The sequence below is a fragment of the Ovis aries genome, chromosome 8 (genome assembly GCF_016772045.2).
Source record: "Ovis aries strain OAR_USU_Benz2616 breed Rambouillet chromosome 8, ARS-UI_Ramb_v3.0, whole genome shotgun sequence".
NCBI classification, from domain to species: domain Eukaryota; kingdom Metazoa; phylum Chordata; class Mammalia; order Artiodactyla; family Bovidae; genus Ovis; species Ovis aries.
Genome location: NC_056061.1, coordinates 68,459,029 through 68,485,395, shown reverse-complemented (window position 1 = coordinate 68,485,395; position 26,367 = coordinate 68,459,029). Strand labels below are relative to the sequence as shown.

General features: G+C 38.8%; 1 protein-coding gene across 9 annotated transcripts in view; it reads right to left on the bottom strand.

Annotated features, from left to right (window-relative positions):
* Positions 1–4,299: 4,299 nt before the first annotated feature.
* The window catches only part of PHACTR2 (phosphatase and actin regulator 2), a 143,917-nt gene continuing 121,849 nt past the window's right edge, over positions 4,300–26,367 (bottom strand). For 6 of the 9 annotated variants that reach the window (XM_012183029.4, XM_027972511.3, XM_060419769.1 and 3 more), the window contains 2 exons: positions 21,654–21,730; positions 4,300–10,952 (listed from right to left, as the gene is read on the bottom strand). In XM_012183029.4, the coding sequence (XP_012038419.1) occupies positions 10,937–10,952; positions 21,654–21,730 (93 nt within the window). In that variant the 3' untranslated portion in view covers positions 4,300–10,936. Of the gene's footprint in view, positions 10,953–21,649; positions 21,731–26,367 lie in introns of those variants that run through there. The other 3 variants (XM_060419763.1, XM_060419766.1, XM_060419768.1) reach the window with 1 other exon arrangement.

Genomic DNA, 26,367 nt, shown 5'->3' with positions numbered 1-26,367 from the left:
GGAGCCTGGCAGACTACAGTCCGTGGGGTGGCAAGAGTCAGGCACAACTTAGCAACTAAACAACCACCACCATTATCTACCCATCACCACCACAAGATTTCAGCTGGGTGCTGGCCCACTCTCAGAGCTTTTCCTGGGCAAAAGAGGATGGTAGTGTAGTCAAGTTTTATCAGCAGCCCTTTCTTCAAATTTGTATTTCCTCTTCCCAATTGCTGGTGTCTTTCCAAAGTCTAAGTTTCCTTGAATTGTGTCTTTATATCCTACCTATGGTGGTGCAGTGGTAAAGAACCCAACTGCCAATATAGAAGGTACAAGAGACATGGGTTCCATCCCTGGGTCAGGAATATCCCTCGGAGAAGGAAATGGCAACCCACTCCAGTATTCTTGCCTGGACAATTTCATGGACAGTGGAGCCTGGCAAGCTACAGCCCATGGGGTTGCAAAGAGTTAGACATATCTAAGCACCCCATGCATTGCTATTATAAATTTGTATGGAATATTATACTTTTATTACAGTGAAAATTACAATTTAGGATCACAGAACTTGTGTTGGAATAATGCTTTGTAACAGGGATACTATCAATACAGAAACACTCCTATGTGCTACACATTCAGTATGATTAAGCTTCATGAGTGAAGGTTTTGTTTTGATCTGTTTTGTTTACTACCGTATCTATCTTCAGGACCTAAAATAGTGCCTGGCCAGTACACTCAATAAATACTTGTTTAAATGAAGTAACATTCTGACACTTTACCTGAATTATCTTAGATCTTCCTGACCATAGCACTATGAGAGAGGTACTATTATAAACACTGAGTCAAAGCAAGTCAAATCAGAATTGGATGGCTTTGCTTGTCTAAAAACATGCATCATTTTCCACTGAAGCACAAATTTCCCCCTATAATATTGAATAATAATTGTAATATACTTGGTATACTAGCTGAAATTGGTTTCTGGCCTTTGTTTTACTCATATTGTGTAACCTGGGGCAAGACACCTTCAGTTTACTGACCTGAATGTAAAATGGGATGAGAATATTATTAACACTTACCTCATGGGATTGTTAATGGGTTAAGTGAGAAACCACACGTGAAATGCATGGACCTGTGCATGGCTTGTGATCAGTGCTCCATGAAGGTGAGCAATTGTTCTCATCTCAGCTAAGTGTAATTATTTACCTATCATCATTGTTACCTTAGAATCACCAGCTCCTGAAACTAGGGCCTTCAGCATCTGAGATCTGTCAGTGAGTATGTTCTTTGCCTCACTTCACATTTCACATCATAGGAATCTGTAAGCTTGCATCTTGACCCAAACTATTGGCTTCCTGGAATCCTAGTCCTTTTGCTTTCCTTTCATTTCTGGTACCTTTCATGTCACTTAGATAGATTACATGCATAGATTTTTTACTTGCTTCTAGTCCATAGTAATTGTATGTTCTTTAAAATTCTTTTTAACTGCACAATGATATTGCTTGGCTTTCTGCTTACTGACTCCTGTTCTTCGAGTCACAAGTACGTACATTTCATTGGTGAATACACTTTGGAAAGACTGATCCAAATTAATTTTCTTTACTATATCTTTCCAATTATAAAATGATTTTTGAGTGTTTTTTTTTGTACGTTTCAGTTGTGTTCAAAGCACTCAGATGATGTGTAAATGAAATGATTTTACAGTCTTGGAGACAAAGTCAGGTGATGAAGAAATAGTTTATTAAAATTTCATTGTAGTACTTTCTTAATAGTCTTAGGCCCCATTGTCTACAGGGGTGTTTTTATCCTTTTCCACAACTTCCATTACATGTGCTGATGAGTCTCATCTTCCTCTCTATAGCCCAGACCCTTTTCCTGACTTTCAGAGTCATGGATCCAACTGTACACCTATTGGCATATAGCTGTAGATGTTAACTTTTCATAATTGAATAAATACTCTAGAGAGAAAAGAACTGGCATTTTCAGTGCTCGTTGACCTAATGGTGTGTTCCTGGATGAACTTTTAACTTTGGTTGGCCCAAGTCAGACAATCTGGAATAGGGAGTCCTCAACGTAGAAAATAATTTGCCCCATTTGTTCTTGTAGGTATACTCAGCAGTTCAAATTCAAGCCATAAATGATCCCCTCCCACATTTTAATAAGTTTGTTACCTCTTTAGTTCAGTCCCTGATTCCTTTGAAATCTTGGTCATTGCCTCACTGAGTCTTCTCCAACCTTTATTAACCTTGCTACCATATTATTCTTTCTTAAAGACAACTCTCGTATTATTCTGACTCAGAATTTTCCAATGAGTCTCCGCTGCCTATTCAATACCTCCCAGGGGCCTTAGTCAGCCCTCAAGATCTTCTGCAGTTTCACCACAGACCACAGTTTCACACTACCTTCCTTTTATTTTTCACTCAAATTGAATGAGACCAATTTTCCCCCCAAATACAGCAGGGACTCTTTCAGCATTACTTTGTTTACATCATTCTCTCCAACTGGAATTTTCTTCTGTTTTGTGACATCCCACTCATCCTTTTAGGAGGGACTGAAATTTTTCTCCCACTATTTGGTTCCTAGAAATGGCGCCACTTGTAGCTAAAGAGCAAAAAACCTTTACACAAATGTTACATTTTAAACCTTTCTCTAGAGTTTTATGCATTCTACTGCTGGCGTCCACTTTCTACAGGACAGGCTTCAAAGTTCACAAACTGGACAAGGACTTGGGTTGTCCGGACAGCAGTGCTTGGCAGCAACTCCATGCCATCTCTGAGTTTATGTTCCACGAAGAGTTTAGTCAAATTTAATAAAATTTCATCAATTTGATGCTATGAAAGCACTGCAGAAAATGAGAAAATTGTCTCTTACCTCTATTCAGTTTTATCTTATCTATTTATTGGCTGTGTTGCACAGCATGTGGGATCTTAGTTCCCAGATCAGGGCTTGAATCCACACCCCCGGCACTGGAAGTGCAGTCTTAAGCACTGGGGAAGTCCCTCTGTTAGGTTTCACAAAGTAATGTTTCCATTACTGATTCTTTTGGCTCTTTTCCCTTACCCTACAAACCTGAAATAAAACATTTTGGTTATGAGGAAAAAAGAAAGTAATGGTTCCATGTAGAACCTGGTTTTGTGTGAGAAAAATGAAAAGTGGTTGTTGAACTACTACACCTACCTTGGAGATGCACCCCTAAGTTTTAATAGCATACTTGGGTCCAGTTTTCAAACCTACTCTATTTTTTTTGGTCCCGATCTTTTCTTACAAGTCCTCTCTCTAGGGTTGTTTTATTTCAGTTGCTCAGTCGTGTCCAACTCTTTGTGACCCCATGGAACTGTAGCACACCAGGCTTCCCTATCCTTCACCATCTCCCAGAGCTTGCTCAAACTCATGTCCATTGAGTTGGTGATACCATCCAACCATCTCGTCCTCTGTCATCCCTTTCTCCTCCTGCCTTCATTCTTTCCTAGCATCAGGGTCTTTTCTAATGAGATGGCTCTTTGCATCAGGTGGCCCAAGTTTTGGAGCTTCCATTTCAGCACCAGTCCTTCCAATGAATATTCAGGGTTGATTTCCTTTAGAATTAACTGGTTTGATCTCCTTGCAGTCCAAGGGACTCTTAAGAGTCTTCTCCAGCACCACAGTTCAAAAGCATCAATTCTTTGGTGTTCAGCCTTTTTTATGGTCCAATTCTCACATCCCTACATGACTACTGGAAAAACCATAGCTTTGACTAGATGGACATTTGTCATAAAGGTACACAAAATTGCTTTTCAACTTCCATCTCATACCGTTGCTCTTGTCTTAGAGCATGAGGGAGGTTCATATATAATTTTTAACTACTGCTGAAAAACAGGAAAAGTATATTGCAATTCCTTTTCTAGTCAAAATATGTTCCCAAGCTCTCTCGTTGCTTGTAAACATATTAAATAGTAGGCATAATGAGAAAGTCTGTTTATTTTCTATATTACTAACTCTAAAGGGACTATCTTATTTTTTACACATTATAACGTGAATGAAAATAGCATTTTCAAATCTCTTCAGATGTAAAAAAGACAGACATAAAAAGACAGCTTATTTTTAAATAAAATGTAAAAATAAACTGTAAGTTGCTGTTTAAAGCAGTAATTCTTTAGACAGGTATTTTTAATTAAAGGTACAAACCGTGAAGACTTGCATACAAAAAGTTTTAAGTCAGGCAGAGTTGAAATTACAGGCAATTAGAAAAGCTATCTTATTCTTGCTTTACAGGTATGGACTCTGAGCTTTTAATTTAGAAATACTGAGCCCTGTCTGAATACAACAGAAATTGGAACAAACTAAAGCTGGGATTTCCCAATGATTTTATTGAGGTAACTTTTCCCAATTTTATACATATATGCATTTATATATACTTAAGAAAGCTAAACAATGTTCTAAGGCACTTGGAATTGTGCACGGCAAAGCATACTATAATATCATACAACTACACAGAGCATAATTTTGCATTTTAAATAACACAAACACCAATACAGAATAAAAAAGATAATACATAGTCTTTCTTTCAGGTTACAATAGTGGAATTACATATACATATGTGTGTATACTTGTAGATATTTATACCCACATACTATAATACAGTACAGGTTTCAGAACAACACACAAAAAAGAGAAACTGTCATGTTAATCAGTAATACAGTTCCAGTTATTTACAGTCACAGATATTATACCTGTGTAATATGTAGGGTAAGATCCTCACTGGAAATTAGAAATCAGTCAGCCTGATAACGATCACAGCTTACCATTCTTATCACTTTCACCAAAGCTTGAAATAACAGAAGAATGTATATAGTTCTTTATTTAAACCTCACTGTTACATAGAAAAAGAAAATGACTAGGTTGAATTTTTAGTAGGTACTCAATCTGGTGAAATTGGTACAGAATGTTTTGAATGCACTGCCACATCTCTAAGCCACAGAAGAAATATTTTTAAAAATAAAAATAAAAAATTAGTGCCTATATTTTTAGTGATGAAAGTGGTTTGACCCTAGATTCAGGTTGTTTATGAATGCTAGTTAGCACTGCCATGGTGACTTCTTCATGTGGAAGCTCTCTAAGCAATGTAATATAGTCAAACTATAACAAAATATCCAGTAAGGGAAAAGCCCCCCAAACTGGCAAGTGGCACAAATGTTATTGGCATTTTAACACAGCACAAAATTGACCTGAGGGTGGAGTGGCGTTCTGCCTCATTTACTCCCTTCAATTTATTCTTAAAAAAAAAAAATTGGTATTTAACAAGAATTCTTAAGCACCATCTTAAAGTTCACAATATAACCACTTTTATTGGCTGAGTTACTCGGCTTCAGAAAAGATTTTAGAAATTTTCATATTGAAAAAAAATTATAGTAGCTGACTTAATTTGATCCACTAGTCACAATTCATCCAATTATTTGAAGACACATTTATCATTCAGTTTTGATGATAAAAAGTTACAAAGAGAACAAGTATGTTTATGTATAGTTAATATAAGAATACTTCCCCCAGGTAAAACTCGTTTTGTGAATGACTGTCATTGAAGTATGGAGGACAATATGCATGCAATCCAGAGCTCACCCTTCTTTCCTTCATAATTTAGTATTCACAGATCTAAAAGTTAAACTGCATGACTGTCTCTGCAGGGGAAATGCAAGCATTTGCGTGTCAATTAAATGCTTCTTTAACAGGATAAATGAGACTGTTTAGGAACTCATGGGATGCAGCTTACTAGGTGAAACCTAAATGGTGATTTTCAGAGACCACCAGTTTTGTTTATGTGTGGATAGTTAGCAGTCGCGTTTGCGGTTAAGCCATGCAGTGATCCTCATGACACTGACTAGGGCTACGACCAACAGTGTAGTTGTGAGATTAAAAAAAAAGTGTGCTTCATGTGAACTCTGTCCTTTACATACAGGGACTAACCAAGTGATGATGCCTGTTGGAACTGCCAAGCCTACCCAATAACCTCCTCCATGAAGAACTGGAAAACTAAAGTTGCCATCAGAAGGCTAGATGCGGAAGGCAAGAAAAATGACAGGGAAAAATGATTCAGGGCCCAAAGAAATGCAAGGCAGTCAAGATGAGGTTTTGAGATAGACACTTTTTCCTGTGTCCTCAAATTGCAGTAGACAGTGGTATTTAAGGGAGGTGGCCCTGCCCTCCCAGGAGGGCATTTGAACATAGGGGAGGGCTTTTTACTTTTAGTATTTACAACAGTTGGGCATACTACTGGCATTTAGTTAGCAAGGGCCTGGGAGAGTAAACATCTTGCAACGCGTGAGACATTTCTGTAGAACAAAGAACTGCCCAGCTCAAAGGCCAGCAGCAGCCCTACTGAGAAACACGGATGGAGTGCTCTGCTTACATGCACAGCTATGCCAGCTAAACGGCATTGTTTCTGTAGTAAATCCTAGCATGGCTAAAAAATGACCCTTGCATTGAGGGCTGGCCTCCAATGCAAATAGCTGCTATAGGATTCTCTCTCTTTTTTTTTGGTGCCAGAAATCTTACAGTGTATACAATAGGGTTTCTTAATTTGGGATGACTCTGTCTTCAAAAAAGCACAAGTGGACTATTTTGGGGTTGTTTTCTAGAAATGCTACTGGTGGTCTGCCATTTCCACAAAGAGTTTAAGCTTATTGGTTACAAAAAGTAAACAGAAAGTGAAAATGAGAATGGTTTGGGAGTATTCCACCCTATTTCTACCACCCTTTGATCACTAACAAATTATAATAGCTCCTCATGCTGCTCTTTGAAAATTGGGCGTCCTCTATCTGGAGATGTGCTCTCCCTCAGAAAGATGGTCCTATTAATTTGATGATTACTTTTGCTGTTGCATTCCCCTCTAGGAAATAGTTCAGCTGGAAAAGTTCATTCTGCTTTGGCAAGTGAAATACTGTGACAGACACTTAAACACGCAACAGTGGAAGACTAGCTGGTTCAAGTGGCCAAGGGAAAATTCTGTAAATAAGTCGTTATCTTAGTGGTTCCTTAGTGCTTATAACATTCTCTAACCATGTGAAGAAATTAATGCTTGTCTCAAAATATATATATTTTCATTAGTAAGGTTAGGCTTCATAATATGATTGTATCTAGGAATGTTTAAGGCTACCATACTGATGAAATGACATAAATTTATGTCTTATACTAGCTTGATTCCATCTTACCTCCTTTGACGATTTCTCATTAGATGTAAAATGTGCTGCTGGAACCACTTAAAGAAGTACTCTGACGTTTCTGAAGAGCTGTTTAAATGTGGAGACACTGTATGAGATAGACAAGGTTGCTTTCTTCTATTGTGAAAGCAGTATAATTTGCGACAGTTGTGTCTGCTTCTATTAAGGATAAATACAAAGCCTACTTTGTGTTAAAATGTGGTACACATTAGGATATGCAGCGTTAGTGCAGATTTTTCTCTTTTAGGTGTAAGCTATTGTATTTTTTTTTTTAAGTGCCAATGCGGCACTGAATTAACTACAGGTTGTAAAACTTGAGTTATGAGTTTTAAGGACTTATCCTCATTTTCAAAAATTGATGATTATTAAGGAGTGTATTCAGTTCCTCTATTTCCTTAAAAAGATTTTCACTGACATTTCACAAGTTTCTCCTAACACAATATATTTACTAATGTAAGAGAAAGATAAGTGATCTCAATCAATATGCTAATATAGGACATGAAAATGAAAGCAGAAAGTCGATTTTTCTGGATAAATCAGATAGAATGTGGTTTTTTCTCCCTCAATTTGAAACAGCTGTTCAAATATCCAAACTAGTTCTCTACTATAGATTTTAGGAATTATCATAAAGGTAAACTATATTGAACAAAAAAAAATGCAAGCTATTTCACACATGTAGGAAATTATCAGATAAGGCTGCCTAAAATTAACACTAATCATCAGAGAACTAATTTTGTCAGACCACGAAGATAGTACTAAAGCTCATGGCATCTTCTTATTACCTTAACGTTAAGGTTCATTTTCTCCATTTTAAAAAAGATGGAAATGACCACTTTGGTTTTTACAAAACCAAACTAGTCTGTCTAGTTCTTTCGTGCCTGAGCTTTTTTGGAGATGGACTTGTTTTTCTTCCTTAATCATATCTCAGGGACTCAGAAAAAGCACTTACTTCTATGTCAGCCTAATGTCACATATTAAATAGGAAAAACCCTGATTCTGTACTGGAACAACCCAATTCACACACACACATTTATTTTTACAGAACCGCAGCTTAATGGCTGGATTGCAGAAATGCTGGCACTAGGCTGATACTTAATTCTATGGCGGCTGGTCCACATCCTTGTGTCCTTTCAGAGCTGCTTTGCAAGAGACCTCTGGATGGGCTGCTGATGTGGATATGCAGTGTTTCTGCCTTTTAAAACTAGCTATTAAAACAGAGCTTCATTCTGTGAATGCAGCTTAGCTCATAATCCTTCCATTCTTTTTATTTAAAGGATCATTCCAATGAAATAATTCATGGTTTCAATTCTTAAACTAGTAGTGGTTAATATATATATATATATTTTACTTTTAAATTTTCTTAAAAAAAGAGAAAAGTTTAAAACTTTTCCCTAGATACATCGATCAGTAGAAGAGAAAGTATGGGTAGTTCATAAATCTGACATATCATAGAAGGAAAATAATATATTGAGGACCCAGAATCTCATTTTCTCTTTCAGAGTCTTATTTTTTGTACTAAGTGCATCTCACTATAGGGAATAAAAAATTATATCACATGTACTGCTAGGGGGAAAAATTGTTCCTTTTATCAACCAAATAGAGACTTTCTATGACATGCATCTTGAGTGATAAAACAGTGATAAATGTCTTATATTTGCCATTTTTATAGGAGCCTTGTGACTAGAAATCAAAACAATGTTCTAAGATTATAAGTATAGAAAATTAAAATAACATTATAAGCCTTGGTATTTTTCCTAAGACACTAAAATGACAATAAAACAATACAAAAGGAAAAACATGACTTCAGCAAAAAAAACGTGGAACATAGTTAATATCTATGGCTGGATTTAAACACTATGAAATGAACAAAATTTCAACCAGATTAAAGACACTAGGACATGCAGAAAAATTTTTTCAAAGCAAAAATAAGTTATTCCATCAAAGAAATGACAATAGTGCAAAATTCTAGGTTTATTGTATTAATGCACACAGCTCTGTACAGCAAGAGATGCAATGATGCCAGCTACTTTTCTTAGTTAAAAATGGTCCTGGCTTTTTGTAATAGGCCAAGCGGGATGACATTTTTTATTTCTTACAAATCCAATTTTAAGTGATTCTTTAAAATATAAATGAGTGGCAGGACCCACACTTACCCATTAGATTAAACGTTTGCTTTTGGTTGAATAGAAAATTACAGTTTTCCATACAATGAACCAGAATCACTTCAGAAAATCGTAGTCCAAACTCCAAGAATAAAATAGTCTGTTTAGATCTTGTCGTGTTGTTCTACATCACATGTGTTTTTAATAAAAGGGGCACAAAGTAATTGTGAAAGAACAATTAGATGCAAGGTAGTATTTACACGTGGTCATAGGTACTTGGGAGCGGAAGCCACGCTATGCCCATGACTCCATGGAAAATAGCAAGATGACAATAATGGCTTCTTAATGTAAACAATATTGACTGTAGGCTCATGGGGAAATCTTTCGTAACTTTAATTCACTGATCCTTTCGTACTGAAAGTCAGTTCTGTATTTATGGATGCAATTTGCAGACTCTTAAAATACCAAATGAGGTTCTCCTTACTTAACAACTTAGCAGACATTTTCTGTTCTTTTAAGTCTTTGGGTGAGTATTTTTTTTTTTAATCCATGTGCTTTATTTTTTTTAATAGCAGCAATCCAACTTAATGCAGCATGAAAACTAAGTAGTTCTTTCCATTCCCATTCAGAGCCAACTGCTGGCAGAACACCTGTATTTTGCTTAAGTTTAACTTTGGATTCAGACTTTTTTAAAAGGTGCCATGATTGTAGATAGTATCTTCCTTAAATCAAGTAGGACTGTTTCAACTTTGGAGATAATTAAGCTAGGGAAAGACCAAATGATTCGTTTCTAAAGCTTGCTACAGATTTATAGGGTCACATTACATCTTTATTCCCAGTCCTGTTATCCTTGTGGAAGATTGGTACATTAGGTAAGGAGTATTTAAAAGAATGTAAAGTGTGTATGTATAGCTATGCTACTTGAAGCATGCAACAAAATTTGGGTGAGCATGCTTATTAAGAGTCAGTAAAAGCCTCTTGCATTTAAGAAAAAGATACATGAAAACACTCAGACTTATTTCTGGCAACTGGATTCACTGGCACAATGACAAGAAAATAATGGTACTACGCTGTACCAATATAATGGTGAAACAAGAATATTCTTCTGGGATCAGGTCTAAGAAATCCACATTGAGTGATTAAACTCCCAAATTCCTTAGTAAGTTCTCAATTACCCAAAGCCTCTTCAAAAATACATTTATGCTTCTATTTCCTTTTTTCATTAACGTAATGAAGTATTTCTCTTGCTTTCTGATTTTCATCACCCCCCTCCCCCCCGCCCCCACAACCCTTTCCAGTGCTCAGAAATTCCATTCCCCATTCTTTAACCCACACTCTCAAATGTGGTTTTCTGGCAACAGCGATTGTCTTCTGCTCATCTTCTTTGATTAAAACTCCTGATGAAGAATAACTGGCATAAACATGGTGTCCCTTACCATCAGTCCACATGCTGGATAGCAGGGTCGCTGAACAGCCGGGATGCTGAACCATCCCCTTTGCTTGTTGGCCCACCCGGGCTGTACAAGTGGGGAGCATTTTCCACACGCTTCCTTCACCACAAGTTAAACAGAAACACACACATTCAAATCCCAGTGCAATATCAGGTTTTCAGGAAGCGAGGCTTCCCCGCAAGATGATCAGTCTGTTTCCCAACAGTCTCATGCTTCATTATGGACGATGAAACCTGAAATACGAAACAGAAACTCTGTGATGTGGTAGAGAAACACAACTCTATTCAGTGACGTGAATATGGTACAGTCATGTTTAGCATCCCCAACCAAATTACTGTTCTCTTAATAAATTACTGTCATAACAGAAGATCATTATAAATGTCATGAGGGAAAACAGAGACAGCTCTGCAAAAGATGCTGGTTTTATCATCTGAGATAGAGAGCAATCAATACACAAAAACATCACTATCTTGAGGGTCATGTTCTAACCTATATTGAACAAAGTGAGATGTTTCACAAAGGATTTGGTTACACCTGAACTGTCATTACAAAAAGGAAAACACCATCATGTAGTCAATTTCATTAGCTTCAGCTTCTCTTCACTTGCCGCTGAAGACTCCAAATGTACTTTCTATACCTGAATTTTCAAACACCTCCCAGGCATTTCCTTACAAATGTTCCACAGGCAACATGCTAAGCATGTATACAGATATACAAATTATCTTTCCTTGTGAACCTGCCTTTATGCTTTCTATCTTGTTACATGTTATACCTTTAAAAATACTTTCAGTCTAGAAGCCTAAGATTGCAACGTTCTCCCTTTCACCCTCCACATCTCATTAGTCACCAAGTCCTGCCCCAACTGCCGGTCTCTGGATTCATTCAAGCCTTCACCACCTTTTGCTGAAATTACTAATGATACTAACAGCATGCTAGCTAGCTGGCTGGATTCATGCCCCTCCATGAGAGTTCCTAAACAGTCCTTGTGATTTTGTAGCCCTCTGCTTTTGAACATGTTCCTCTCTAATACTGCAATCACTCCCTTCATTTTCCATATATATTTTCATATCTGAGATCAAGGTTAAAAGCCATCTTCTCCAGAAGCCCTTATCTGATTCACTTCTTCAGCCTACTTTTGTGATTCCACAATTATGCAATTCTACTTGGTATTTCACTTATCTTGCCTATTCTCATGTTCATTTGTTCAAGTAAAATCTAATGTTCATCTGCCCAGACTCCAAATTAATTTCCCTCTCAGGCTCATAGACTGGGAGATCAAATCTATGCTCCACACTATCACTGGCATTATTACCATAAATACTGACCCAATCATCCTAGATCTTTGTTACTATCATTGCACTGTTCCCCACTATTGATAAAATTTAAATTTCTTAAAGTGATGGCTGAGGCTTTTCAGGGTGTGGCCCAACCCATGTTTCTAACTTCACAACCACTCCCTAAATTCCAATCATTTGCCCTCCTAAAGGCTCTCCACTTTTACCTTTACCCTTATCTTTCCTCCCATCTCCATCTCCTACAATCTTCTTCTGTGAGTCCCCAAACTCCTTTTTCCTCCACCTCTCAGAAAAGTAATAATTGCTTCTATTCTGTGTACCCACAATATTTGGTTTATACCAGTCACTGATCATTGTGTGTGTGTGTGTGTGTGTGTGTGTGTGTGTGTGTGTATGGGTGTATCTCCTTTTAGACCGTGAGATGCTGAGAAAAGACTTGGGCTTACTTTCATATACTCATAGAATACAATATCTAGTGTATGGTATTACTTAATAAATGTTGCTATGTTGAATCAAGCATTAAAAATGAAAAATTAAAGACATAAGAACAGATTAAACAAGATTGGCTATAAGTTGATAATTGGAGCTATATGAAGGATGTACGGAGCCTGTGACATGACGTTACTTCGGCATGTTCGACAGAAGTCAAAATAAAATAGGTTATACCAAGTTTTCCAAAACGAGCAAACACGTTGTGATTCAAGTAGGGATGTGTCCACCGTGAGTTCAATTCTTGGCTCTATTCTGTCCACAACCTTGGGCAGGTGTGTGAACCTCCATGTTCTACAGTGTTACACAGGGACAACATGACTGTTTCAGTTGCCTGAGCTTTATTCCTGCCCTCTGATCATGCAAAATCCTTGCCACCTCAGGCCTCTTGCAGCAGCTCTCCCCCCGCTACATTAGCTGATACCCTTAGGGGAAGTGTTTTTCTCTCCCCAAACAGTGCTGACAACTTCCTCTTGTCATTTAAATCACAGAGTAAGTTTAATTTCCTCAAGAGACCCCGTTCATAGCCATTCTATCCATATCTACCCTCACTCTTGGCACAGCGTCCTGTTAACGTTTTTTTTCATAGCACTTAGCACTGTCTGAAATGATCTTTTATTTTTCATAGCACTTAGCACTGTCTGAAATGTCTAGGGACTTCCTGGGTGGTCCCACGGCTAAGACTCCGTGCTACCAATGCAGGGGATCTAGGTTTGACCCCTGGTCAGGGAACTAGATCCCATGTGCCGCAACTAAGACCCAACATAGCCAAGTAAATAAATATTTAAAATAAAAAAGAGCACCCACCCTTTTAAAAAGAAAAGAAATGATTATTGTCTACTTGTTCATTTACTTGCTAACGGTCTGTCTCCCTCACTACAACACAAGCATGTGCGAGTGAGGACTTTGACATGTTCTAAACTCTTAGGGTCCAGAAAAGTATGACTCACTCTGTGCTCCATAAATACTTGCTAACACATGAATGACTGAGTACATATATACAGGTGCACTTGGTTATTTGATTACTTGTTCTGTAAGTAATTCTATGTAACTGAAGAGTTTAATCATGAGATTCACTTAACATTAATTATAGGAAAGTGAAGTCGCTCAGTCGCGTCCGACTCTTTGCGACCCCGTGGACTGTAGCCTACCGGGCTCCTCCATCCATGGGATTCTCCAGGCGAAAATACTGGAGTGGGTTGCCATTTCTATAACTGAGTAATATACTAATCCATGATAACCCATTGCTGTCTAGGAAGAGTCAACTATAACCTGAAGAAAAACTATGGAAATTGTATAAAAATGTCTCAAGAGCAATTGAAAACCTCTTAAAATCAAACATATACAATGTGAAAGAAAGGCAGATAATAATAATACCTAACGATTAAATTTGGTGCCACTAGCAGTAAAGAATCTGCCTGCCAATGCAGGAGACATGAGATGAGGGTTCTAGCCCTGGGTCGGGAAGATCCTCTGGAGGAGAAAACGGCAACCCACTCCAGTATTCTTGCCAGGAAAATTTCCATGGACAGAGGAGCCTGACAGCCTACAGTCCATGGGGTTGCAAAGAGTCACACATGACCGAGCACACACATTAAATTCTACTATGTGTAATCTTCAAAATAATCCTAGAGGTAAGTACTCCTGTATCCTTGTTGTACAGATGTAGAAACTGAGGCACAGGGATGTCAGTCATGTACTCAAGGCAGACAGCTTGAAGGCCAGGCTCTAGACTCTGTATTCCTAACCTACCTGAGATTATGAGATTAAAACATGTCTATCTATGCATGCGTGCATCCTAAGTCTCTTCAGTTGTCATCCATGCTTTCATTCAAAGGGTACTTTTGTTGCTCTCTGGGTAGAATGGAATGGAAAACATAATCAGTTGGATTTCTACATTCACCAGTTTTGATCAATTCTGACCAGAGAAAAATCTTGGTCCATATTTCCAGGCTACACTTTGACTGTTACAGTTGTCTCAAACACCTTTGCCTTTTGCCACACGGCGAACTAAATGAAAATGGGCTCAGCACAAACTTTCTCAATTACCAGAAAAAGCCAGGCCAGTGATGCCCTCGGGTGGGGGGCGGCAGGGAGAGTGAAACGAGAAGCAGGACAGAGGAGCACCACCCACACCGCGAGGGGGGAGGGAGGAGGAGCACCGGGAGCCCTGAATACACAAACACCGCACCTGCAGGATCTTCACACAATGACCGAGCAAAGATCCCTCTTTGCTGGATTTATTCCCCCCCTCCCCGGGGAATTAAATATAAACTCATCCAATTTAGCAATTTTCTAAGGTCTCTCCAAATTTGCAGGACCAATTATTCCACAGTGTCCTAATCTTCACTTGGCCTTGGGTTCCAAGAACAAGAGTGGGGAAAGCTGACACAAGAGGCTTTCTCTTCAATCAGTAATGTCTCTGGGAGGAAGACGGTAAATTAAGAATAGGGTTGGGTGAGACCTCCCAATGCAAGGGCCCTGGGTTCGATCCCTAGTCAGGGAACTAGATCCTGCATGCTGCCACTAAGATCCGGTGCAGCCAAATAATAAATAAATAAATATTTAAAAAGAAATTGGGTTGGGCAACAATGGGAGTAGCCAGTGGACCAGATAAGATTTAGAACCTTTTAAAACCCAGCATTTTCCTGGAAAGTGTCTTGCTTTTAATTTCCAAAAGTTAGCAGGACACTACAAATTTTTTTTGTGTTTTTCTGCGGACAGTATTTGCCCATGGATCCCATTACAGAATGAGTTCACAGACTGGATTTTGTTGGAAAGTCAGGCCATCAGCATAGCGTCTAGACTGGGGAGGAGAAGACGACAACTAACCAATACTCTGAATGCGGTAATATGCTGACAAAGCTGGGGGGTCAGAACTGTAACCTCTCCTTATAAGCACTGCCCAGATCTGGTCAAAATACCCATATATTTTCTTACACTATCCAATCAGAAAGGAACATTTATATCCTGTTTAAATTAGGCATCTTATCTTCAAAATAAACTCCAACATTTTATGGTTAGAGGTGCTGAAAATGCAAAATTATTCTTAAGTTTGGTACCGCTCAGTGGTTTGCATTCATTTTGAGGTACACGAAGTTCAGCTTTACCTCTGGGGAAGTTTGCCTACCTGACAGAATGACAGTTTGGCTTTAGGCTTCAAGTTGATGAAGCAATAAATAGCATTACTGTGCCCTCACGATACTTAAGCTTTTCATCTACCCTTTTTTTCAGAACTTTCCTGAAACTCAAACTTGGAAGCTATCTATATTTTCTTCGTGTTAAAAACGTCAATAATTTTTTTTCTTATATTCATAGTTTTGAGAGAGAGTGAAGAGGAGCAAAAAACTAACTTTAAGTCATGGAATTCAGGTAAAAATAACTCTTTCCCATAATGGCTCCTCCACAAATACATAAAAATTTCTTCACCTTCCTATAAATTCAGTTCAGACAATATAAAATATGAAATGTCTCTCAAGTGTAAAACATTACTTTCCTGTACTCTCCTAGTTGATATATTCAGAAATCCTGAGTAATTAATTTCCTCTTTATTTAAAAGGGTTAAATGGTCAAGGCACATACAGTTATGTTAAACAAATGAAGAGGTTCTCCTAGACCACTGCTCCTTGTTCAACTGAAGTCAGATCACATGCTGGATGGGAATTCGTGAGTCCGAATACGAAGCCATGCTTGCAACTCTGGGGGTCTAAGCGACATTTTGCAATTCTTTTCAGTTTCTGTCCAGGCAGCAAGGAAATGGAGCCCTCAAGAGAGTATCTCTACAGAAGCAGCCTTCTCATTCTCTGTGGTGGTAGTGGTTTAGTTGCTAAATCATGTCTGACTCTTGTGACCCATGGACTGTAGCCTGCCAGGATCCTCAGTCCATGGGATTCTCCAAGCAAGAATACTGGAGTGGTTTGCCATTTCCTTCTCATTCTCTGTGGAGGGCCCTTAATTAATTTTTTTTTTTTTTTTTAATTTTTGGCCACACTGCACAGCATGTGAGATCTTAGTTCCCTGACCAGGGATCGAACCCTTGCTGCCTGAGTGGAAGCACAGAGTCTTAACCACTGGACCACGACGGAAATCACTGAATTAATGTTTATTGAGGTCACAAGTATAGTTCTTGCCATGTCGCATTTTGATAAGCCTGTGTAGAAAGCTCAAAGGGTAGTTTAATTTATCTATAAATCTACATAGGCTATAATAGCTCAAGATGGCACAGAATGAAATAATTACTGTATTTTAAAAATATTTATTTTTAATATTTATCTGGCTGCACCAGGTCTTAGTTGTAGCATGCAGTATTATTTTAGTTGTGGCATGTGGGATCTAGTTCCTTTACCAGGGACTGAACCTGATTTCCCTGCATTAGGAGTACAGAGTCTTAACCACTGGACCAGCAGGAAAGTCCCTAGATAATTATTTTAAACACACACACATGCACAAACACACTTCTTAACATAACTACATTAGGGAAACTTGAAAAGTAGAGAAAAACCCCCTATAGGTCCACTCTATGACACACCATTAAGAGTTGTTTTTTTTCCCCTTAAGACTTGGCATTACTTATTTTTATCTATCTATTCATTTATTTATTTTTATTGAAGTAGAATTGATTTATAATATTGAGTGTGTTTCAGGTGTACAACAAATAGATTCAATCATATACTTTTTTCAGACTATTTTCCATTATAGGTTATTAAAAGATACTGAATATAATTACTTATGTTATATAGTAAATTACTGTTATCTAGTTTATGTATAGTAGTTTACATATATTAATTCCACACTCCTAATTTGTCCCTTCTACCCTTTTTTCCCCTTTGGTAACTACATGTTTGTTTTCTATGTCTGAGTTTGTTTCTGTTTTGTATATAGGTTCATTTGTATTTTTTAGATTTTGCACATAAGTGATATCAGATAATATTTGTCTTTCTCTGTCGGACTTACTTTACTTAATATGATATTCTCTAGGGCCATCCATACTGCTACAAATGGCAATATTTCATTCTTTTTATGGATGTTTTAATGTTATTTCCCAATCTTTTTCCTATGCATCTGAATTTTAAAGCAAACCACTGCTACATACGTATACTTTAGTCACTATCTGGATTTTTCCACTCAACATTATGCCAGTAATCTCTTGAGGCCCATTTTGATTCTAAGAGTTATCAATTTAATGATTCTTTGCTTAATATATTAAGCAAATAATATAGAAACTAATAAAATTATATAAGGGGCTTCCCAGATGGCTCAGTGGTAAAAGAAACCTCCTGCAATGCAGGAGATGTGGGTTTGATCTCTGGGTCAGGAAGATCCCTTGGAGGAGGAAATGGCAACCCACCCCAGTATTCTCGTTGACAAAATCTCATGAACAGAGGAACCTGGCAAGCTACCATCCCAAAGAGTCAGACACACTGAGCAGCTGAGCACCCAGGCACACACATGCACCCACAGAGAATTATACGTATGAAAGCATTATTTTGCACACTCTAAAAATGTTCTTGTTTACAAAATTCGATGTTTATTTTTTAAAGCAATATTCTCTCTTGATTATAAGTCTGATACATGTTGACATTTTAAAAAATTTGGAAAACAGAATATTCAAAGGTTACAACTAGTCATAGATCCTACCATTCAGCTGTAACCATTTTAAAGTTTAGTTTTTTCTGTAAAGTCTTTTCAAACAATTTACATGTCTTTATAATTTAAAGAATTACTTTGAAATTGTAGAAATCCCATTTACTTTGGAAAGGGAAGTGGGTTTTCTTTGCCATGGTGATTTCTTTCCAGAATGCACTGGCCCTATTTAATAGTACAGTGCTCTTCAAATGGTCTTTTGGGGTTTGAACAGTGGACCAGGTGGGCAGCTGCTGGGATGGGGAGAAAAAACAGTATGTGGCTGGACAAGCTGAAAATGTTCTAAAGAACAGAGGTTAGAGCTTGGTACTTTGCAAGCCAAAGGATGAACTCTTATATGGGCCACTTATCCTCATGCTTCTCATATGGCCCTAGAATGCATTTCAATTTCAAGAGCTATCTGGAGAAACAGAGAATCAGATGAAGGAGTGGACCTTTCCACTCTAGATGGATGGGCTACAATCCATCTTCAGGTCAAGCGTTCAGGGAACGTACTCATGACGGAGTTTTTAGAAGTGTCTTTGCGGTACACCAATAGCAGGCATGTCACGGTAGCAGTGCCAGCACACTACTCATGAAAAACCACCATGCTGGAAACCTCACTGATAGAAAGACAACTTCGGAAATGGATCCTTCATTTTCGTGAAATTTAAAAACATGTTCAACAAGGTGATACATTCTCATGTTTCAAAAATCCAAAAGGTTCAGAAGGATAAGTAGTGTCGTCTCCCCACTGTGCCTGGCCCCTAGTCATCTAATCTCCCTCCTAGAGACAACCAATGTTACCAGCTTTTTATGACTCTCTCCGGAGATACAGAGCTAAGGAAGGGAATGGGGAATGTGGGAATGGGTCCTCCTAGAGTTGACTAACACATCACTATGTGGGAGATTATCTCTGGATAAAGAGGTGCCTGGACAGATGAAGCAGTGCTGTCTCAATCCTTTTATTAACCACCCTAAATCCGCAGGCAGCTAATAGGTTTAGAATTTGAAGGGAAGGCTTCCTCTTATAAGCAGATAACGCCTGGCACTAATGAGAAAGGCTAATAATTGAGTTGCTCTATGTCGGGTTCCATTTAAAGAGCCAGGTCATGATTCATGCCGTGTTTATTCCCTCTAAGGATGGCTGGGGCTAAGAGCACCATAATCTTCCATATGAGCAATTTTCTAAACGTAAAACATTATCATATGTTTGTTTATTTTGATAAGACTCAGCAGCATTTACCAAACCTCTTACTGTTTAAAGAAATACTGAAAACAACTTGAAAATCATAAGTATTATTTTTGTAAGTTTCAGAGCCTAAATATATTTCAACCATAATGTAACACTAATGATGTAATATAAATTAATGGAAAAATACCAGGAGACATTTGCTTTACTGCCAAGTTTTAAAGAATACCTAAGCAAGGAATATTCATCTCAGTGATATGAACACTTTTTCCTTCTCTGGAAATTTAATTTTCTAGAAAATGGAACTGTAATTGACTTGTGTGTGCTTAGTTGCTCAGTCATGTCCGACTCTTTTCGACCCCATGGACTGTAGCCTGCCAGGCTCCTCTGTCCATGGGGATTCTCCAGGCTAGAATATTGGAGTGGGTTGCCATGCCCTCCTCCAGGGGATCTTGCCAACCCAGGGACTGAACCCAAGTCTCCTGCATTGCAGATGAATTCGTTACAGTCTGAGTCACCAGGGAAGCCCAAGCATGCTGGAGCGGTAGCCCATCCCTTTTCCAGGGGATCTTCCTGACCCAGGAATCAAGCCGGGGTAGGGTGGGGGGTCTCCTGCATTGCAGGCAGATTCTTTACCAGCTGAGTTACCTGGGAATTATATTTGTTTCAGATATACAACATAAGAGATTCAGTATTTTTATACATTATGAAGTGATCACTATGATAAGTCTGTTACCATTTGTCACTGTAGAAAGTTATTACAATATTATTGACTGTATTTCCTCTGCTGTACATTACTTTGCTGTACATTACTGGTAGTTCGTACCTCTTAATCCCCTTCATCTAATTCACCCACTCCTCCACCAATGTCTTCAAACACATTTTAAAGAGTGTTAACCACTATATTGTGGGAAACACTTTTAAAGCTTACATTCATATCAGCTGTTACCAAAAAAAAAAACAAACAAAAAAACCCATTGCAGATACCATCACACCCTGATGCAAGGCTGCTTTACAGAGGCTGTTTCTAGTTTGGGGATCAGTATTTGCTTTCCAGAAAGATCTACCATGGTATTCTTCATGTAATCATCTGTCCCAGTATGTTTTATTTTATTTTAAACAATTTAAGTTTCAAAGCAAGGAGATCAAACCAGTCAATCCTAAAAAAAAATCAACCCTGAATACTCATTGGAAGGACTGATGCTGAAGCTGAAGCTCCAATACTTTGTCCACCTGATCACTGGAAAAGACCCTACTGCTGGGAAAGACTAAAGGCAAAAGGAGAAGAGGGCAGCAGAGGATGATATGGTTGGATAGCATCACTGACTCAAGACATGAACCTGGGCAAACTCTGGGAGATAGTAAGGGACAGGGAGGCCTGGCATGCTGTAGTCTATGGGGTTGCAAACAGTAGGACACCACTTAGTGACTGAACAACAACAGGCTTCAAAGATTTGACTGACATGCAAATTCTTTGAAAAATCTTATAGAACATCTGTTATGTATATATAGCAAAGGGGCTTCCCAGGTGGCTCAGTGGTAAAGAATCCACCTGCCAAAGCAGGAGATGCAAGAGATGGGTTTGATCCCTGGGTTGGAAGATCCTCTGGAGTAGGAAATGGCAACCCACTCCAAGATTCTTGTAGTGGAAAAGAAGCTTGCCTGGAAGATTTCATGGACAGAGGAGCCTGGCGGGCTTTAGTCCACGGGGTGGCAAAAGAGTCAGACACAACTGAGCACACACACACACACACATATAGCAAAGCTCTTAAACCCATACGAGAGAAATAAACAGAACACCTATGAAGTACGGGGGTCAGACTATATGATCACTCAAGCCTCTTCCAGTTTTAGCGGCCTGTGAAACTGAAGTGTGTTGGCAGAAAAAATGGTAGGACTATAGTGAGCTTCTGTGGCATCAGTAAAAATCAGATTCCTTTCTAAGCTATGCCTTCTAAAAACTGAGCTTCTACCCTTTCTAAGCTATGTCTACTGCGAGTCCTAAGTAGACATGTCTGTGCCCACACTGACTTTCACCAGCATCTGTTCTGGGCATAAAACTTCAACTGAGTCTCTTTAAGAGCAGAATAAATGATGCTGACGCTTGTTTTTTGGACCAGAATATAAAACTAAGGAAAAAACCAAAACACAGACGTCTAGAATGATTTAGACTTCTTTGGAAGAAAACAAACAAAAAAAAGGACTTAATTTCAGAAATGTTCACTAGATGGTGTTGTGCTAACCTATATTTTTTAAAAAATTAAATTGTGATGAAATACATGTAACATAAAATTTACCATCTTACCCATTTTTAATTTGCACAACTGCATACCTACCTGGTAAACTGTCGACTCTCTTCATGAACTTCCATTTCTGTGCTTTTAAATTCATTTAGTTCTTTCCTTATTGCTGCCTAAGTAGGAAACAATAGATAAACAGAATTTCTAGTTAGAGCACACATTTCCTCAGCATATATAGAATCAATGAAGCAGACATTCTTTTATGAAGTATCTTGAAGAAAGGAATTTCGAGTTCCTACCTCTAACGATGGGATAAATGTAGTATCGATACTACAGCCAAACAAAAACCAGGACAGATCTCTGCAAGTGTCACTGACAAGGCAGAGAGGAAGGGGACCTTTGCCAAACCCACCCTGGGGCCTGATCTATGAGTCACACACCCACCGCATCCTCGGTGACCACAAGGATAGTACAGGTCATGAGTTTTTCTGAGAAACAGTATCATTTTCCTATGAAAGTTCTGCATTTCATACCACCCACAGCAGCATGGCTTTGACAAGCTGCCACAGAGCTACAGAGAAGGCAATTGCTATTTATTCTTTGGTATTGAAAGTTTAGACAATTAGAATTAAACATTTCAGCACAGCACTTAAAGCCACTCAAAGAAAATATCTAGGAGAATGCTGTTTCCATTATTATTTATTGAATACATCATCCAAGCCATGTACATGCTGGGGTTGGAAGAGATGCTTACAGGTTGAAAAGCTGAGATACTCATTCAAATGTGAACACCGGTTATCACTAACAATACTGGCTAGATCATGGATGGTTTTTTGGTTTCAATTTTATGCTTATCTTTATTTTCTAATTTTTCTATGAAGAAGATTTTTTTTTTTTTTTTTTTGGCTGCTTGAGATCTTTGTTGCTGGGAGTGGGCAGATTGCTCTAGCTGTGGCAAGCAGGGGCTACTCTCTGGTTGTGGTATACAGGCTTCTCATTGTGGTGGCTTCTCTTGTTATGGAGCATGGGCCCTAAAATGCACAGGCCCAGTAGTTGCAGCTCACAGGCTTAGTTGCTCTGAACCATGTGGAGTCTTCCTGCAACAGGGATCGAACCGGAGTCCCCTGCATTGGGAGGCAGATTCTTTACCACTGAACCACCAGGGAAGTCCTTATGAAGCAGTTTTGTAAATGAAAAAATACTCATAAAAGCATCCTCAGAACCTCTGAGAAATGGACTTCTCAGCTGAAACACAGAATGAAGTTACAAACCACAGTGATAAGAAAATCTACTTTGTGATTGGGGGCTTTCCCACTAACTCATCAGGTAAAGAATCCACCTACAATACAGGAGACACAGGACATGCAGGTTTGATCCCTGGGTCAGAAGGATTCCCTGGAGGAGGAAATGGCAACCCACTCCAGTTCTCTTGCCTGAAAAATCCCACGGAACCTGGCTGGCTACGATCCAAAGGGTCGAAAAGAGCTGGACACGACTGAATGACAGAGCCCAGAATACACACTTTGTGATTGGAAAATGATGTATTTTAGAAAAGGAAAAAAAAAAAGAAGAAATCCCTGAGGCTTCTCTGGCTTTCTCTCGTCACTAGCTATCACTCTGCAATATATAAGCTTTTCCCCAATGCTGTTTTCAATCTTATGTTTAAATCCTACAGTCATAGATTGTTTTTCTCTCCAAATCTATTCCTCAGTCCCTGTAGTTTCTATGAGGAACCTGAGGCTGGGAACTGTGGCCATGGTCCTTGCCACTGGCTTTTGAAAGAGGATGAATCCAGTAGAGAAACATTTCAGGGCCCAAGTCCCCTGTGATAAGAGTACATATCTTCTTTCACAAATGAGATCAATAGTAAGGACACTCTTCTTTACTCACTGTAAAAGCTGATACCCAGAACCAGGAGCTAAAATAGTGAAGAATGGAGCTTCCCTGATGGTCCAGTGGCTAAGAATCCACCTCACAATGCTGGGGACACCGGTTTGATACCTAGTCTGGGAAGATCCCAAATGTCAAGGGGCAACTAAGCCTGCATGCCACGACTGCTGAAGCCCACGCTTAGAGCCTGTGCTCTAAAACAAGAGACGTCACCGCAACGAGAATCTTGTGCACTGCAAGGAAAAATGGACCCACTCACTGCAACTAAAGAAAGGCTGAATTCATTTCGGCTCATTTTAGTTGCTCAGTCGTGTCCGACTCTTTGCGACGCCATGAATCGCAGCACGCCAGGCCTCCCTGTCCATCACCAACTCCCAGAGTTCACTCTGATTCATGTCCATCGAGTCAGTGATGCCATCCAGCCGTCTCATCCTCTGTCGTCCCCTTCTCCTCCTGCCCCCAATCCCTCCCAGCATCAGAGTCTTTTCCAATGAGTCAACTCTTTGCATGAGGTGGCCAAAGTACTGGAATTTCAGCTTTAGCATCACTCCTTCCAAAAGAAATCCCAGGGCTGATCTCCCTCAGAATGGACTGGTTGGATCTCCTTGAAGTCCAAGGGACTCTCAAGAGTCTTCTCAAACACCACAGTTCAAAAGCATCAATTCTTCGGCCCTCAGCCTTTATAGTCCAACTCTCACATCCATACATGACTACTGGAAAAACCATAGCCTTGACTAGACAGACGTTAGTCGGCAAAGTAATGTCTCTGCTTTTGAATATGCTATCTAGGTTGGTCATAACTTTCCTTCCAAGGAGTAAGCATCTTTTAATTTCATGGCAGCAGTCACCATTTGCAGTGATTTTGGAGCCCCCCAAAAATAAAGTCTGACACTGTTTCCACTGTTTCCCCATCTATTTCCCATGAAGTGATGGGACCAGATGCCATGATCTTCGTTTTCTGAATGTTGAGCTTTAAGCCAACTTTTTCACTCTCCTCTTTCACTTTCATCAAGAGGCTTTTTAGTTCCTCTTCACTTTCTGCCATAAGGGTGGTGTCATCTGCATATCTGAGGTTATTGATATTTTCTCCCCGCAATCTTGATTCCAGCTTGTGTTTCTTCCAGTCCAGCGTTTCTCATGATGTACCCTGCATAGAAGTTAAATAAGCAGGGTGGCAATATACAGCCTTGACATACTCTTTTTCCTATTTGGAACCAGTCTGTTCTTCCATGTCCAGTTCTAACTGTTGAGTGCAACACCAAAAACCCAACGTAGCCAAAAAAGAAACATATTTAAAACAGCAAAGACTCTCTATACTCATCACCAATTAACATCTATCAAAAAGCTTCCCTTCATCTACTCAAGTGTCCACTGATAGATGAATGGATAAAGAAGACATAGTATATGTACATACATATAGTATGTATATATACTATACTACATATAGTATATGCACACACGTACACACACACACACAATGGAGTATTACTCAGCCATAAAAATAATGAAATCTTGCCATTTGCAACAACATGGATAGACCTAGAGAGTACTATGTTGAGTGAACTAAGTCAGACAGAGAAAAATAAATACCGTATGATGATTCGTTTATATGTGGAATCTAAAAAAACAAATGAACAAACATAACAAACAGGAAACAGATGCATAGATACAAAGAACAAACTGGTGGCTGCCAGGGGTAAGAGGGGTAGGAAGAAGGATGAGTAAAATAGGTGAGAGAGATTAAGAGGTACAAACTTTCAGTTATAAAATAAATGAGTCATAGGGATACAATGTATAGCACAGGGATACAGTCATTAATATTGTGACGACTCTGTACGGAGACAGATAGGCCCTCTTACTTCCAGTCCCACACTCTTTCTAATAAAATGAACTCCAGGGCATATGTCATCCACATAACTGTCTCAGATCTCTAGACTGTGTGCGCTGGTTATAATTAGAAATGCCGAGTCAATTACAGGCAATGAATATGATAGGAAATTACAGGGGCTGGTTATTTGAAAATATACATCAGGAAGATGTGACTCTAGGCAGTTAAAGGAATGTAATACTCATTTAAAAAAATCTACTGAAGAAAGACCACGGCCTTATTCCACAAGTTACTCCCTCTTATCATTTAAAGTTTCCTGAGAGAGTTTTGAAAATGGAAAAAAAAGTAATTAAATGTCCTTTATGTTAGGGAAATGCATGGACAATAATCTTAACTCCTTTCTATACAAATGAGACCAGAATTGAAGTCTAATAACTATTCACATAAGTATAAATGGCACTGATATTTTTTTGAGTTGTTTTTGTGTGTGTGTGTTTGTCTGTTTTTGGCCTCACCCTGCAGCATGTGGGATCTTAATTCCCTGACCAGGGATCGAACTTGTGCCCCCTGCATTGAAAGCATGGAGTCTCAACCACAGGACCACCAGGGAAGTCCTGGGACTGATTTTTTTTTGAAAGATAAAGGGACAGGAAGAGGTAGGCAGAGTTAGTGGGATTGGAGCCTGAATGGTGCTGAGTTCTATCAACCATGGGAAGTCATTCAGCCAAAACTAGGTATTTCTAAGATAGAAACAAATCAAGCCCACAGAAGACAGTACTGGCACCAAGTAGTAATTTTTGGTACCATGAGAATTATGAAAGGACAAAGGAAAAAAACAAAAAAGACTGGAACTAGGTTTAAAACTGATGACTGGTTACTTGTGATGACTGGTAATAGAACATCTATTTATCCCTCCCAGCCCACTCAAGGGTCAGCCTGGCCAGAGGCAACAGGTGATTTGCTGAATACACAGACCTTGCTGCTTTCTCAAATAACAATCTGTGAAGCCAGGATGAACTAGAACTCCCATCATTTTCATGTCTTTTGTTTATTTCTTTGATAAAAATCTGATATTTAACATGGAGAGGATTT